The 16,958-nt window shown below is 42.2% G+C and overlaps 2 protein-coding genes across 2 annotated transcripts; one reads left to right on the top strand and one right to left on the bottom strand.

Moving 5' to 3' along the window:
* On the bottom strand, positions 993-5,782 carry LOC8068271 (cyclin-dependent kinase A-2). Its single transcript, XM_002451382.2, has 8 exons — positions 5,583-5,782; positions 5,203-5,387; positions 4,948-5,065; positions 4,598-4,771; positions 2,688-2,851; positions 2,503-2,590; positions 2,252-2,305; positions 993-1,351 (listed from the first exon to the last, which is right to left on the bottom strand). The coding sequence occupies exons 1-8, from the start codon at positions 5,589-5,591 to the stop codon at positions 1,262-1,264; spliced, it is 882 nt and encodes a 293-aa protein (XP_002451427.1). The 5' UTR covers positions 5,592-5,782; the 3' UTR covers positions 993-1,261.
* Positions 9,141-16,837, top strand: LOC8068270 (ubiquitin-like-specific protease 1C). The gene is made up of 14 exons (XM_021460246.1): positions 9,141-9,851; positions 10,047-10,104; positions 10,335-10,417; positions 10,517-10,710; positions 11,022-11,067; positions 11,687-11,763; positions 11,852-11,881; positions 11,965-12,060; positions 12,370-12,472; positions 14,124-14,206; positions 14,565-14,687; positions 14,848-14,938; positions 15,091-15,198; positions 15,310-16,837. Exons 1-14 carry the CDS (start codon positions 9,528-9,530, stop codon positions 16,489-16,491), a joined length of 2,598 nt encoding a protein of 865 aa, XP_021315921.1. The 5' UTR covers positions 9,141-9,527; the 3' UTR covers positions 16,492-16,837.

Here is a 16,958-nt window from a genome sequence, read left to right as displayed (position 1 = left end):
AATAAACAAAAATGGTACAGTAGTAAAATCTAAAAAAAAATCAGATTAAACAAGGCCTTTGTTGTCTTGTCTGCCGCGGCCCCGGCCATCCATCCGCCCTGCCAACACCCAACAGAACCAGGACATGCCATGCGATTTGTTGCAGGTGCAATTCGTGCGAAAGCGAAATTCCTGCACCAAAAAGGCGTGCCCAAGCCTAACCGTCAACCAAAGCGATGTGATGCAAAGATGTTCGCCTGTGCGGCTGTGCCATGGGCCTTGTTTAGTTCCGAAAAGTGAAAAGTTTTCGGTATTATAGCACTTTCGTTTGTTTGTGACAAATGTTATCCAATTATAGACTAACTAGGGTCAAAATATTCGTCTCGTGATTTACAGCTAAACTGTGTAATTAGTTTTTATTTTTATCTATATTTAATAATGTTTCATGCATGTGATACAAGATTTGATGTGACGGAGAATCTTGAAAACTTTTTGATTTTCAGCTAAACAAGGCCATGGTCCGCTACGGTCGGTCCAACTCGCAGTCGCAGTGACCACTCCGTCGGCACTCTGCTGCTGCTTGCACGGCCAACAGCAGCAGCTGCACATGAGCATGAAGCCATGAACTCACTGGCTGTCCAGTGTCCACCCCCAAGTCCACACACCACACCAAATCCTCATCGCATGTGAGGTCTGCGCGGCGTGTGTATGCATTTCTCAACTGCCAATTTCATACCATGACCAGGTGCCAATTTCGGTTACAGAAATGACGGCACCAGATCGATCGCTGACTAGTGATCTCAAGGCGACAGGTCAACGGGCACAGCATCAGATCCCACAAATGACGACCGACCACGTTGCTTACCGCTACCAAGACCGTGCATCAGAAACACCATTACATGCATCGGCTAACAGACCGCGACAGGCTGACAGCAGACAGCCAAGCATACCAGGACCAACTTTTCTGAACCAGGGCAAGCTCTCTTTCCACCGGAATCCAGCATCCAGCCATCTAGGCTCCAGAAACAAGCAATTGATAGACAAAACCGCGACAAGGATCGATCTCCGGATCACCGTTCTCATTTCTCTACACAGCCAAAAAAAGAAAAAATCAAAGAAAATTGCATGGTCGGGATAGCACAGCACACCATCTTAGTTCTTATTATTATAGATTAACGCAGCAGCGGCCAAAATGGGTTACTCGCCGGGCCCAAGCATTATGACCTTAATTTACAGAGGGGCAGGGCAAGTGAAGGGAAGGAATGAATGGTTCATCCATCATCTAGTAGGCGTGCTCGAGGTCCCTGAAGTACTCATGCTCGAGGGCGGCACGGGCGGTGATTCTCTTGCTGGGATCTAGCCGCACCATCTTCTGCAAGGGACAACGGTGGGGAGAAGTCAAGTCAGCCACGTTAAGGTGCACACTGATACAAATCGTACAGAATTCGGGGCAGTGAAAATGAAAGGCTAGCGTGAGCGAATAATGCAATCGTCTAGTCTGATTATGTTCTCTGGCATTGACATGTAGCAAATCAGCATGCGGTGGTGTAACACAGGACGTACATAAAAGGGAGGGAGAATCAGTAAGTTGACATTCAACCCTACTACTGGCAGTTGTACAAAAAAAGCAATGCAGTTTCAAGATTCCAGTTTGGTGTCTGTCCACTAGACCACTACCCAGTGTGGCAGGACAAATTGCAATACCTTAACAAAAAAATGACCCCTGTGCATTTAGATGTGCATGTTTGAAGAGAAATGAGTCTGAACCAATATTGGAAGATATGCCTACAATGCTACAATCCTGATGCACTTGCAGCCCCACAAGCGCGCAAGTGTTTCCAAGATAGCAAATATGTGCTAGGGAAAAGAGGGAATTTTCTGCACAGACTAGGCTGAACATCGTGTTAAAACAACAGACCTACAATGCTGCTAACCTGCTATATGCAACATTTGCAGGTTGCAGCCTCAATAATGCAAAATAATGTAAGTGCACAGAGACTTCAGATGACCACAAAAAAGGGTAGAAACTTATCACGCTAGGTTTTCAGTTTTCACTTCTACCATTGGATAAAACCTTGGGCTACTCAAATGCAAACAGATTTTCCAGCCTTCGTGTAAACCCACAAAGAAGGCCATGTCATCTATTCATTAAGAATAACTAATGACATGGGTAAAAAACAGAAGATGATCTAGTAGACTGAGGAAAAGCGGAGAACATAAGTAAACACTAAAGCTAAGTAAAAAATGCAAAGAATTCATTAGTCTGACTTACAGATAGAAGATCGATTCCTGCCGGTTCAAGTGTTGGGACCACAGTTGCAAGATCCTACAGCATGAACTGCATGTTAGAGCAAAAAAATGGAAATCGCTGTAACATTGGATTACCCTCATACACAAGCAAAAAAGGAGATCCCAAACTTAACTATAACAGAGCAGAACACGGTACAAGTTTTCATCCACACCCACAACTCAGAACCCTATCCCACTGTTTGCAATAATAAAAAGAACTTGTTTATTATTTACCATAGATGGCCACTTTGGGAAAGTTGACTTGTAATCAGGTAATGTAGCAACACCTGGCCATGTTCCTTCAGTTGGAGTGCCCAAAATTCTGCATTAACAGAGAAGAATACACAGCCCAGATAAGATTTTTTCCCTGCAACATGCAACAAACTAAAGAAAGTTTGAACAACTCCTGTAAATAAGACCTGAAAATCTTAAACAGCTCATCAATCTCAGAGTCACCAGGAAAAAGTGGCTTCTGGTTCACCATTTCAGCAAAAATGCAACCAACTGACCACACATCAACAGGGGTGGAATAATGCCTTGCACCAAGAAGAATTTCCGGTGCTCTATACCAGAGTGTCACCACCTAAAAAAAAGTTCAGTTCCAATTAAATGATGGCAAGCTCAAAAGGAAAGGAGAAGGTACAGAGCATCATGGTAACAGTTCTTTCATATAAATGCCAGCCCCAACGATGTTTGCATCAACTCAAAGACGACACCAAATTTGAAATCACCCAAGAACAAGATCAATGTGACCTCTAGAAAAGAACTGCACTCTCGCCAAGCAGATGAGTGGTTTTTCTAGAAGTTTCCTTCTTAAAACAGCCTTTGCAGTTTTAAACAAAACCCTAGTAAGACATGTATATGTATATGCAATTATGCATAAGCATGTGTTCCATTTCTCTTTCCGTTTTTAGCTTCAACACTTGCTCTGTCGTATGCACAGGACAAAGTAAGCAATCCTAAGGCGTACTACAGAAAAGCACACAGGAATGGTGTTACCAGCAATTACTAACTAGCCTTCGCTCGAATATGAAAGGAGCTGAAATGAGTCAGGCAGTGGTACTTGTACACCATGTGAAGAAAAACATACTATGCATGTAGCCTAACAAAATGGCAATTACGATTTGTTATGCAACAGTGATCACCACAATTGCACTATCGCCAAGCAGATGAGTGATTTTTTTAGAACTTCCTTAACAGCATTTCCAGTGTATACAAAGGCCCATTTAGATATGTATATGCATAAACGTGTGTTCCGTTTCTCTTTCCATTTTTAGCTTCAATACTTGCTATGTTGTGTGCACAGGACAAAAGTAAACAATCTTAAGGCGTACTACAGAAAAGCACACACAAATAGTGTTACTGGCAGTTACAAGTAGTTTTTGCACAAATACAAAAAGCGTGCAAGCCAGTCAGACAGTGGTATCAGTACGCCATATGATGAAATGCATATGCATGTGGCCTAACAAACTGAACAACTATGAACAGTTGTGCAACAAAGGCAACAACAAAAGCATTTTGTAACAGTGTTCCTGTGCTAGGACGCTAACATGGCAAGACAATTTTTCATCTGCCATGGCTTGACTCAGGCAGGTACCTTAAGTCAGCGTACCAGACCAAGAACATGTGGTCAAGCTGTAAAATATACCTCATGAATAAAAGTCAGGACAGGAATGTCAAACACCCTTGCCAACAAAGTCAGCACTATCGCCAATCCAAAGGCAACCTTAAATTTGAAATTACCCAAGAATGATCGCATCTCGTACTGCACTATCACCAAGCAGATGACAAATTCGGTTATTGTCCTAGAGCTCTCCTTCGTAACGGCCTTTCCAATTTTATATAAATATAGAATCCTATTTAGGTGTGTCCATTATTAGCTTCAATGCTTGCTCATTTTCTATGTCATATGCAAACTGCAAAGGTAAACAATCTTAAGGTGCACTACACAAAAGCACACGGGAATGGCGTTACCGGCAGTTACAAAACAGTTTGAAGCGTGCAAGCGATTAAGACAGTGGTAACAGTACGCCATGAAGAAACGCATATGTTGGTAGAGGCTGGAACCTTGTTCCATTATCTAAAATGAAGAAACGCATATGCATCTGGCCTAACGAATTGAACAGTTACAAACTTCTGTGCAACAAAGGCGACGATTCTAATAGCATTTTTGTGGCGTTCATGAGTGAATAACTGCGTTCCTTTTCCAATACGCTAAATAACATGTCATGGCAATTTTGCAGCTACCGCGGATTGACTAATGCAGGCACCTTAAGTCAGCGTACTACCAGACCGACAGCATGTCATCGGGGCGTGAGTGAAAACGTACCTCGTGAGTGAAAGTCCGGACAGGGATGCCAAATGCCCTCGCCAATCCAAAGTCGGCGAGCTTCAAGATGTTGTTGCGGCGATCGAGCAGCAGGTTCTGTGGCTTGAGATCGCGGTGGAGCACGCGGTGGGAGTGGCAGTAGGCGAGGCCCCGCAGAATCTGGTAGAGGTAGGACTACACGGCACAGCACAGCACAAGGAGCATAGTCCGGCATTACAATTTGCATTTCATGTCTCGCAATTATCATCCACACAGTTGTCTGCTGGGGGTAGTAGGTGGTACGGTATAACAAGAGTACCGTACGGCGGCTCAATTCAAAGCAAATGGAGAGGAAGGGAAACGAGCCTGACTTTGACTATGCGGTGGTTCTTGAAGTCGGCGGAGGAGTCCATGTGCTTCTTCAGGTCGAGGTCGAGGTACTCGAAGATGAGGTAGATGCACTTGTCGTTGTGCACCACGTCCTGCAGCCTGCACGGCAGAGCGCATCAGCAGCAGGCAGCAGCAGGTAGAAACGCCCGGGGCCGGGGCAATGTTCCGCGCGCGCGCGCGCGCGCACACACACACTGGCATGGAGTAAGTGATAAGTTACAAGTAGTAGTAAGTACCTGACGATGTTGCGGTGCTGCATCTCCTTGAGGAGTGAGATCTCGCGGATGGCGGTGGAAGGGACGCCTTCGTCCTCCTGCTCGAGGCGGATCTTCTTGAGCGCGATCGTCTCGTTGGTGTGGCGGTCCTTGCCCTTGTACACCACCCCGTACGTGCCTTCCCCGATCTTCTCCGTCTTCTCGTACTGCGCCACACCATTCATTCCCGCCGCCCGCGTTACATTGCATTACATTACAGGGAGTCAGGGACACATCACAGACAGACAGACAGACAGACAGAGCTCGCTCGCCGCCGCGCGCGACTGCGGCCGGTGGAGAAGGGAGAGGGGAGGAGGGCGGCAGTAGTAGCGGAGCGATCGGAGACGGCGAGGCGCGCTCACCTGGTCCATGGCGGGGCGATCCGGGCGGATCGGACGGGAACTGGCGGCGGCGGCGAGGGGAGGAGGAGGAGGAGGAGTGGTGGGTGGGGACTGGGAGTCTGGGACCTGGGGGTGGTGCGTGTGGACTCTCTCGAGCTGAGCCCCCAGCCTCCTCCTCAGCAACTGGATCGGCTCTTCTTTTTGTGGCTCGTGGGTGTCGTCGCTGTCATTTTAAAAACGCAGACGAAATCAATCATCGCTCGCGCGGGGCGCGGGGGGCCGCGCGTCACCCCGGCCCCAAATGCCGTGCCGCCAAATGAGGCCGCGGACGCGGGCGTCAGTTGACTTGTAAACAAGGCAGCCACGGCCACGGGGGACGGACGACGGAACGGCCGAACGGCCGATGCCGCCAGGTCACGTCTCACGGTCTCAGCTCGGGGCTGGGCGTCGTGTCATGGACCGCGCGTGCACGGCACGGGTTGCCCCGGCGCCGTGTTATTGCTCTCGCCCGCTGTCACGCCGTCGCTTCATTGGATTATTATTATTATTACCTCTCGTAGTTTCAAAAAAAAAATTACCTCTCGTCTCGAAGTAAAACAGGAGGAGTTGGGCTCTTCTATACACTGTTGTAGCAAAAGGTTCAGGCCGTTTTGGCACCGTGCCAAATCGGATCTTCGTTATTTTGTAGTAGTATTCCATGTGAACGGAGATAAGCGTTTATTTGTTTATATAATATATAAATGTCATAATTCAACCTTTTTCATCAGTTTTGCTTAGTTTATTGTTATTTTCGTTTGAGGTATTTTTTCAAAAGGCACTAGCAAGATTTTTTTGTGCATGTATTAATAGAGTACTTTTTCGTTCGAGATATTACCTAGAGTATATCTTAATATTATATTTTTTTATGTATATTGTCATTTAAATTTAAATAAAATTGAGTTATAATAGAATGCTGATGGTCTTAGGCTTACTATTTCGGCCTCGATGAGGTATCTATGGGTGTCTAACGACTAAACTGTCGTTTAGAGAAATAAAATAAGCTTCTACAGTACTGCTTCTATACATGCAGGTCGTTTTTTCTTCGATGAAACATTACATTACCTAAAGTTACTAAAGGCGTATTTAGGTCTAACTTTTTAAAATTTTGATATTGTATCACTTTCATTTGTATTTGACAAACAATGTCTATGAAAGCTCAAAAGATTCGTCTCACGATTTTACAGATAAACTGTACAATTAATTTTTTTCTCTATATTTAGTGCTTAATGTAAATTTCGATGCGGTGAAAAATCTTGTAACTTTTATAATTTTGAAGGGATCTAAACATGCCCTAACTTAGAATACTGTTATGTGATTATGTCCGTAGCAGCCTAAGGCCTAAGCTATCACGCGATCGACAACAGTCAGCAGCTGAGCAGCCGAGGCCACCATGAAAACTCTGAGCTGCCAACTGCCATGCCAAGTCAGCGAGTCCATCCCAGATTCCCAGGCGCCCAAGGCCCCCACCCGATCCTAATTAGGCGCCCGCTTTCAGTTTTGCGCTAAAAGCGCGGGAAACGTGACCTACGACGTCAACCGCCCGCCTAACCCCCGTAAACCGAGCGTGGGCCCACTCCTTATCCCGCAGCGCGCTCTGCCTTTCGAGCGGTGCACGTGACACGTGAGGTCGTGAGCCGTGTGTCCGTGACGCATTAGTAGCTCTTGAGTTGATTTTGTTTTAAACTACGAATTTAGTTTACCAATTGTTAAAAATCGTACTCTCCTATTTCAAATTATAACATATTAAATTTTCTAGATATATTTTTTTACTATATGTATTTAAGTACAGAGTAAAATTTATATATATAGAAAAAGACAATGTACTAGTGAGCTGGTCTAAATTCTCCTCGATGGAGGTGAAGTCAGGTACATCTCTCATTATTATATTTTCCAATAATAGAGAATATGGGTCATGCCTGTTTTTTTTCCTTGTGGGACATGTTGCCAACTCGTCGTATACCTCGAGCTTATTATATGCTGTAATCCTCCATTACTGCTCTTTAATAATTTAATAGTACTTCATCATAACATGCCCAAATTGTTTCCGTAATCCGTAAAGGTTTGTAATTTGAGTTCAAATTAAGGGTCAGTTTGGCATAACTCATAATAGCTTCACAAACTGTTTTTCTTTTGCCAAATACTTTTTTCCAAAACAACTTCATGAGTGAAGTTATTTTTCTTCTCCTCACAAAGACATGAGTTAGAATGAAACTGAAAAAATAGCTTATCCTAACTCTCTTCCCTATTTCTTTCTTACCAAACAACCTTTTTAAATATAACTTAGCTTTATCTAGAAAGTTCACCAAAAAGTTTTTTTTCCAAAAAAACTTCTTGTGCCAATGAGGGTCTAAAGGCATAAGTCCACAATTTCATTTAGGCCTTGTTTATATGGGAAACATTTTGATTTTGACTACTGTAACACTTTTGTTTGTATTTTGTAATTATTGTCTAATTATAGATTAATTATGCTCAAAATATTCGTCTTGCAAATTATAGATAAATTATACAAATAATTATATTTTAATCTATATTTAATACTCTTCGATTTGATCGAGAATTTTGAAAAAAAAAATTGGGAACTAAACAAGGCCTTAGACGCCTGGCCAGCCCAGATCAACCCATCACTATACAACCCACAGCCCAATATTTAGTTTTCCTATAGGAAAAAGTCTACTTTAGGTCTCTCAACTTTCGCGAAAGTCTGATTTTCATCCTTGAACTCTAAAATCAGATAAAAATACATCCCTCAACTTTTAAACCGTGCACATTACATCCTTGACATGGTTTTGAAAGCGGTTTTACCTTTTTCTTTTTATTTATTTTGGCTGATTTTTTTTGAAAAATCACAGTACATCACATAAAAATCATAAAATAGAAAACTCAATTTTGTTAGACTTTAGATCAGTAGATCTACACATTGAATATATAATATAGTATGTTCTAGTACAATTTTTTTGATGCATCTTTAGATCTATGTTTTTTTCTGTAATTAATTAGACTAATTATAGCTACATTTTCTATGGTCTAATTGTGATGAAATTTATATGGTGAGCTAATTATTCTATGTTTGAGTTATAGAAAAAATTTTATACTCATTGAATCATGTATTACTTAGTTATAGATTTATTTAGGTTTATGCTTGTTAAATTATAATAAATCTATAACTAAGTTATACATGATCTAATGAGTATGATTTTTTTACCATAGTTTAAACATATAATAATTAGTCTAACATAAAAAATTCACCACAATTGGACCATACAAACTATAGCTATGAATTATTCTAATTAATTATAGAAAAAACAGTTCTAAAGCTACAATAAAAATTTTATACTAAAACATACTATATTATATGTTCACTATGTAGATCTACTTATCTGGAGTCCAACAAAATCAGATTTACTATTTTATAAATTTTATGTGATTTACTATAATTTAACAAATATTTAGCCAAAATAAATAAAAATGAAAAAGACAAAACTGCTTTCAAAACCGCTCATAACCATGTCAGGGACGTAATATGCATGGTTTCAAAAATTGAGGGATATATTTTACCCGGTTTTAAAGTTTAGAGATGAAAATTAGACTTTTGCGAAAGTTGAGGGACGTAAAGTGGACTTCTTCCTTTTCCCATACATACCACTTAGCTGACCTGGGCCTAACTAACAGTATCTGATGAACGACACTGGCCCATCAGGCCCACTACTATGCTGAACCCGTCCCGTCTCCTCCCACGCCGCAACCCGTCTCCGTCTTCCTTCCGGCGTAAGCTGGTGAACGAATGATGGTTTCGCCGAGCAATTAAGCGGCAACCTCCACTTCTTCCTCGGTTCCTCCCCCCACTCTTTTGGGTTTCCCTCCCACACAAACCCCCAAAAGGGCAAAACCCCATCCCTCTCCTCCCCGATCGCAGGCCGATCGGCGGCGATGGAGCGGATCAAAATCAAAATCGATTGGGAGGAGGTCTTTCGCGGCTCACCGTCCCGCGACCTCGACGCCGAAGTCTGCTTCGCCTCCCCCTCGTCGGCGCCGCGCGCCTCCGGGGCGAAGGCGGCGACGAAGGCGCGGGCGTTGGGCGTCGCGAGGGCGTTATCGGGCGACGAGCGGAGGCGGGGGTCCCCAGACAGCAGCAGCCACCGGAGGACGTTCCGGACGCGCCGCGACGATGTCGGCTGGTGCGTGGCCGAGCGCCGCACCGCCGCGAACGTGGATGTTGGGGCGCGCCGACCAGTGACCCGCGCGGCCGCCAAGGTACGCGTGTACGCCCGCTCTCCTGTGGTTGTGTCGGACTGGGGTGTTTGATTACGGATGGATGAACCCTCGCGGTTGTTTCGCATACTGTTCCTCAGGTGTGGTGTGCGCGTAGGTCTTTTGTCCCCCTTTCTTCTGCAGAGCTACTACATTGCATCGGTGATTCCGAGTACCATTGCTTGTTTTGGTTTGCAGGCTGCTGGTGGTCGGGAACAGGATGCTCATTCCACTTCTAAGGATGTGTTTGCTTTCAGTAAGTTTCCACCCTTGCTGTATTTATCATTTCTAACCTTGTACCTCTGCTAGCCGCAAAAGGTGGATTGGGAGACGTTATGCACATGTCATGGTTACTGGATTTATCACGGGAAATGCATGCTATCCGTGTGGAGTATGAATCATCAGAATAAAAGCATCAGTTGAATCTGTTACAGCTGTTCACTGATACAAACTGTCATTGATTTGTTATGTGTCATTTGTTTGTAGGCCTGGAAGATGAGCAGGTGGGACATGAGGGCAACAGGTTCCTTTCAAGGTCACCTCCCATTCAGAAAACTAAATATTGCCAGGTACAGCACATTTTTTTTCTTTCTCCCTTTTTTTTAGTGTCTTGTTGAACTGTACGAATCTCTCTCTTGGAAGCTGTTACAAGGGAATTGTGGATGCAGTTACCTTTGAATACACTGAAAAGCCAAGGGCGTGCGGGGAAAAGGAATCCTATATCGGTGGATAAGATGTACTCGAGCCAACCAAGCTCCACATCTTTATCTGCAAAGAGGACTCATGCCATTGATCCAGAGGTGTCTGACCATGAAAAATGTCAGAAGGTTCAGAGTGTCCTCCCCAGAAGATTCTCTAAGAGGTTGGCTTCCATTTTCCTTGTGTTTACAGACAAAGCTATTTATGTCACGTTTCTAACTAGTAATTTTATCTTTCCATTTTGTACAACTGTCCAATATTTGTTAATGAAAATGTGACGATTTATGGAAATTTGTAGATTATTAAATATATTCTGTGCCTTGCTTATGTTGCACAAAGCATTTACATATTACACACATGTGGTCATATACATTGGCATCTATGATGTATCATTATTGTATATATATAGCTTAATATTACTTTGATCCATCTAGAAGTATGAATCAGCAGCTCATTTTCAATTCTTCTATGCAGGAGGAAGGAACAGCTTCAGAATTCATCTTCCGTTTATTCTCGAAAGGTTGGCATGCTGATACTGAGTACTCTGCGAATTTCTCCTTTAGTTTCCTATTCCATAACTAATCATCCATAATTCCATACTTTCCTGCTGCTTGAATGTTAAATTCTCACGATCCTCATTTCGGATTAGCTGCGAAATGCTCAAACTATATTATGTTGCATTTCAATGTAATCCTACTGCATGCAATGCGTAATGAGCATATCATGTTTGACTTCAGTGGTCATAAGATCTGTAGAGAACATAGTGAGTGTTGGTGTTTACTATCAAGGACATTTCTTGGGGTTATTGATGGGTTCATTGCATTGACGATTGCTCACTAGCAATGCTGGGCAAGGTTGAGAAAAATAAACTCCCTTTGTTAACATGAGTTCACAAAGCTTTGTGTTTCGCTCTAAATCTTGTTTTCAGAAAGGTCAGGTAGTTATTACCTTCTTTAATAGACCCTGCTAATTTTGCCATGGTATTATTTGTTCATAATAAGTTTGGCTGTCATGTGTGGCATTGGCAAGAGACAGGCCATCTGTCGGGCACTATGCTATACTTTCTCATAGTAGTTTGATCATGGCACCACTTTTACATGCAATTTTGACCTTATACGTTAACCTGAGTTGCCTATAAGGTTCAAGATGTGGTTCTATTGGATGACGAAGATATGAAACCTGAGGAAGAAGTAAACTGTGAGATTTCTGACAGACGGTAAGCTTCTCTCTGGTGTTGTATTCATCATGTAAACTGTTAGCTGAGCTTTTAGTTTGTGTTTCAACTGAACCAATTGTATTTTCAGGAATGAACCGAAGATCTACTACCCATCAAGGTGAATATTGTGCTTTTTTTCTTCTTCTGAAGTTCATGAATTCATGGCTGGTGTTCACCTTCTTTTGACTTTATTATGAACAGAGATAATAGAGAATCTGTGGAGCTCACCAGATCTGATATTAAATGTCTTGATCCTGGAGTATATTTGTCGTCACCGGTGATAAACTTCTACATCCAGTAAGTCGCGAATTTGTATTATGATTTTTTACTTAAACTGCTCCAGTGTATCGCTTATTTTTCAAACAAATAGGAAGCAACCAATGAAAGATTCGGTATGGGAATATTTAGGTGTTAATGTTTGCTCTTCTACTGCTACTCACAGTCTCATATTGTAAAATGTAAAGTCTTGAATGCCATCAAACTATTTACTGTGGGCTGTTTAGCTGAAGAATTTGTAAAGTAAGTATTATGTGAACTCTGAGCTATGCTATTTCCAGCGAGGTATTAAAAGATACTCCGTATTCTTTCCTTGATGTTACTGTGCAGGTACATCAAAAGGAACAGATTGTGCACTGAAGATTTGAGAGACAAATTCTACATATTTAACACGTATTTTTATGGAAAGCTTGAAGAAGCATTGTATTGTCCGGTACGATCGTTTGTGCCATGAAGTCATGCTTCTCTTACTAAATGGCTTTGCACTATGTCTTTGTTCAAAATTGGGATAACTTCTGGGTGCATAATACATGAGTGCCTTGTAATAGAAGTTTTTGTTCATTTTTACCTCAAACTGGCAGGAGAGATGTCAGTCCCCCTATTAAGGCCTTGTTTAGCTACTACTCCCGCCATTCTAAATTATAAGACGTTTTGGGTTTTGTAGATACATTGATTTTGCTATGCAATTAGATATACACTGTCTAGATATATAGTAAAAGCAATATGCATCTAGAAAAGTCAAAATGTCTTAAAATTTGGACTGGAGTAATAGTTAGCTAGCTAATATTAGTAGCTAACTATTAGCTGGTTTGGCCCAACTAGTGAGATAGTTGTTTGTTGGGTATTCAGCTAACAAATAGATAGACTATTGGCTGGACCCATTTGGATCCAAAGGAGTTAATTATTAGCAGCTAAGTATTACCTTTATGGATCCAAACAGGGCCTTAGGTATGGACACTAGTACAGTACTAAAGCAAAGAAGGAAAAACGAACACGCACAAACTCAAACTGTTAAACATGCATATGTGACATGTAACATGTTCGAGAGAAACGCTACCCAATCAACAGATATGTGGCAATGTGGCATCATGGAGCTCAAACCGGAAGCTCCTGTCGAGAGTGAACCTTCAAGGATCGCATGGACCACAGCCAGCGGCGGATCCATATAGGCCTATTTGGGTGTGTTCATACCCAGGCCTATAAACAAGAAATTACTTATTGCTATAGATTTTTCACCTTATTTGCACAATTGCACCCCCGATTAAACTCATGCACTCACAGGCAGTCTGCACTGCCTCAATTTTTTCTCTAAACCCTTGACCCCAGCTGAGGTACTCAGTTGACTCCTGAACACACACTTGTGGTGTTTTGAAAGAAGCCGGACAACCAAAATGGCCAGCAAATTAAAACCTTTCAGCCAGGGTTAGGGGTTCATCTGTTGATTGTGCCAGAGCACACCACTATTCTTGGAAGGAGATAGGATAAATGCCATGCCAACAGACAGTTTTTGTTCTTCCTTGCCAGTTGCTATGAGACAGCTCCTTTTCTTGGGTGGAATTACAATTAAAAAATGGCATACCCAGTCCTGAAAGCTCCCATACAAGACGGGGTCTGGCAAAGGGAATTTCTAGAAAGCCTTACTCTTTCTTTTTGTGCAAGGAGTCTGGTTTCAACCCAGGATGTCCGAGGCATAAGTAGAGATTGTACCAGTGCTCCAGGCCCGCCTTCTTGTGGGAGGAACTACAACTAACCAATTATCTTTTTCTTGAGTGTGGAATTACCATTTTTTTCTTGTACCCCTTATGACCTACAATGCTCAAGGGTTGGATGCATATTTGAGTTTTATTCAACTACATTTCAATCCAGTCATTTTACACTATTTTCCCAATAGTCCTTCACAAAATTTGATCCTCTTCTTTTTCCAAATTCAAATTGAATTAAAGTATTCTCTCCTGTTTTTTTCTCTCATTTCTCTTGTGTTCATGTGTTGACATTATCTTTTGTTCTACTTGTTTGTTTTTTTTTATTATCTTAACATGATATCTTAGATGGCTAAATTATGTTTTTGTTGGATTTTGTTCCAGGATAAGTTCTCAAAGTTGAGAAGATGGTGGAAAGGTGTCAATATATTAAATAAAGCATACATCATCTTGCCGATCCATGGGACGTAAGTGAATACTGAACAAGACATTTACAATATGAAGCCAAAATACTATTATACAGATCCATGCAATATATTTTTTTCTCAAAGCCACACTTTTATATGTTTAAGACATTATCAGCTTGTTAGCAATTTTCATGGTTCATCTGGACCCCCTTTGAATTATCTTAGATCTTGAATGTGGCTCTTGAGATTCCTAATATTGTGCTTATATCTGTACTGTTGTTAAACCTTTTTTATCGCCTGAACTGTTGCCCTTTAGCATATGCTCAATGCTTTGTAAACCTACAATCACGTCTTTCACGCTGTACCTTTGTGTATAATATATTTATGAAAAAAATGTCTCTTTACATTTGTAAACCAGGGCGCACTGGAGCTTGGTAATCATTTGCATTCCTGCAAAAGAGAGTATTTCAGGACCAATCATACTTCATCTGGACTCCCTAGCGATGCATCCCAGTACTAAGATCTTGAAGACAGTTGAGAGGCAAGTAACGACTTCACTACTTCAGCTATAGTTGTCTAGCTATTTTCTTTTTTGCTAAAAGGCAAGAAATTCTAGAATGTCGCAGACTTGTCTGATGCGAGTTTTAGTGCAAGTGACCTACACTCTGCGCAACACTGACAATGCCAACAACATGTTGCAGATATCTTGAAAAAGAATGGCGCCAATTATCATCAAATTTAGGGACAACATGGGAGGATCTGAAAAGTAATATACACAAGGAAAGCGTCGAGGTACATACATTTTAACAATATGCAAAGTAACACTGTCCTTCCAGTTCTCCTTGGCACATAGGTTTACAGATGTATGTGTTAAATATTTATTGAGACTGCGACTACTTAAGTTTACTCAGAAATCAATATAACATGTTTTCAAAAACTGTTAGGTTCCGCGGCAGAATAATGAGTACGACTGTGGCATCTTCATGCTTTATTATATTGAACGGTTTATAGAAGAGGCACCAGAAAGATTCACAAATGATAAACTTGATATGGTTAGTGCTGCCATCTCTTTTCTGTACTTGTTCAGTTCTTGTTTGCTATTTATGTTCAACTTTTAAGATTGTTTGAGAGATTTCAATAATGAACTTGTGTTTGTTACACAGTTTGGCCGGAGTTGGTTCAAACCTGAAGAAGCATCTGATCTAAGGCAGAGAATAAGAGAGCTACTGCTGGAAGAATTTGAAAGTGCCAAGCTGGATGATGCTTTATCAGGAGCAGATGCATCTGATCCCGATGACAGCGCAAAGGATGGAGAACTGAAACCAGATGCACCTTCTGACAGTTCAGAAATGGTCGTAGAGGTAGGAGGGTTGGGAAGCACTGTCAAGAGCAATGAAGGCATCAAGGTTGTAGCATCAGAAGAGGCAAGTGGAGAGTCAGGAGATGCTGGTAAGAGTACTGAAGGCATTGTTGCAACATCAGAAGAAAAGAGTATTGAAGGCATCAACGTTGCAGAATCAGATGAAGCATGTAGGGAGTTTGGAGAGACCAGTAAGACCAACAAAGGCACCAGGGTTGCAGTGTCAGAAGGAGCAAGTGTGTCTGGATACACTGATAAGAGTATGGAAGACATCTCGGACTCTGATGTTGCAGTGTTAGACGAAGCTCCAACTAGCAGCTACAAACACAAAAGGAAGACCACAAGTGGAGAGTCCGTGGATGCTGGTAAGAATATTAAAGGCATCAATGCTGCAGAACCAGAAGAAGCAAGTGAAGGGTCTAGAGATGCTGGTAAGACTATAGGAGGCATCAATGTTTCCAAATCAGATGAAGCAAGTGGGGAGTTTGGAGAAGCTGGTAAAACTAACAAAGGCAACAAGGTTGCAGTGTCAGAAGGAGCAAGTGCAGAGTCTGGATACGTCAATAAGATTATGGAAGACATCTCTGACTCTGAGGTTGCAGTATCAGACAAAGCTTCAACTGGCAGCTACAAACGCGAAAAGAAGGCCACAGCCTGTGTTCTATCAGAAGCAGCTTCATTTTCGGATAGCGTCAAAGACGAAGAAGGTACGGTAAAAGCAGATTCTGGCAGCTCAAAAGCTGAGAAAGAAGGTGATTTGATTGTAATCGAATCGCCGGAAAGATCGGAGGGGAATGATGAGATCATTGGTCGCTCGCGAATTCCAGATGTAGTTTGTGACAGCTGCGACAGTGACACAGATGCCACGGTGAGGATTGTAGGAGTTCGCAAACGGAATTTTTTGCCATCGTATGGTTGCAGTAATCGACACAAGGGTCCATGCACCGTGCCTCTGTTGGATTCTCAGGAAGATGGGAAATGGTGACAGATTTTGGTATCCCTGATCTCGGGCACTTGGCTCCTGTCCTGGAAAGCAGTTTTTGGGTAGGCAGTCCATGGGCATGGGCACGAGACTTGTAAAGTGTACAGGTTAAATGGCTAACAATGTAGAGAGTAACCAGGGTGGACGACTGGACGTTATCACGTTCGGTGTTTAGATTAGAAGATCTGTGGACACCTGCCAGTGGTGCATATATATTCCTAAAATTTGAGATAAGCTTTATATGCATGTAATAAGGTCGTGCGTATTCCTTTTGCTCTTTTAAGCAAGGCAGCAAGCCAACATATGCTTGAGTTGCCAAGCATGCATCTTTATTCTTCTCCAGCTCTGATATGATGGCATTTCTCTTGACTTGGGAGTAGATTTATGGTGTGAATGAAGCTGTTACCGTGCAAATGTGCAATGGCATGATACATGCATGTCTAAGGCTTTAGTTGCCCGTGGAGGTGATA

This window comes from Sorghum bicolor, chromosome 4 (assembly GCF_000003195.3).
Source record: "Sorghum bicolor cultivar BTx623 chromosome 4, Sorghum_bicolor_NCBIv3, whole genome shotgun sequence".
In the NCBI taxonomy this organism is placed as follows: domain Eukaryota; kingdom Viridiplantae; phylum Streptophyta; class Magnoliopsida; order Poales; family Poaceae; genus Sorghum; species Sorghum bicolor.
The sequence above is the reverse complement of the archived record's forward strand: the minus strand, read 5'-3'. Positions and strand labels throughout refer to the sequence as shown.

Coding starts and splice junctions, on each gene's coding strand:
- LOC8068271 (XM_002451382.2), bottom strand. Junction 2,591..2,687: donor GAGCTGTTTAAGATTTTCAG/GTCTTATTTACA, acceptor CTGTTAATGCAG/AATTTTGGGCACTCCAACTG. Junction 2,306..2,502: donor TCCCAAAGTGGCCATCTATG/GTAAATAATAAA, acceptor TTCATGCTGTAG/GATCTTGCAACTGTGGTCCC.
- LOC8068270 (XM_021460246.1), top strand. CDS start 9,528: ATGGAGCGGATCAAAATCAAAATCGATTGGGAGGAGGTCTTTCGCGGC. Junction 9,852..10,046: donor TGACCCGCGCGGCCGCCAAG/GTACGCGTGTAC, acceptor TTTGGTTTGCAG/GCTGCTGGTGGTCGGGAACA. Junction 11,068..11,686: donor CTTCCGTTTATTCTCGAAAG/GTTGGCATGCTG, acceptor GTTGCCTATAAG/GTTCAAGATGTGGTTCTATT.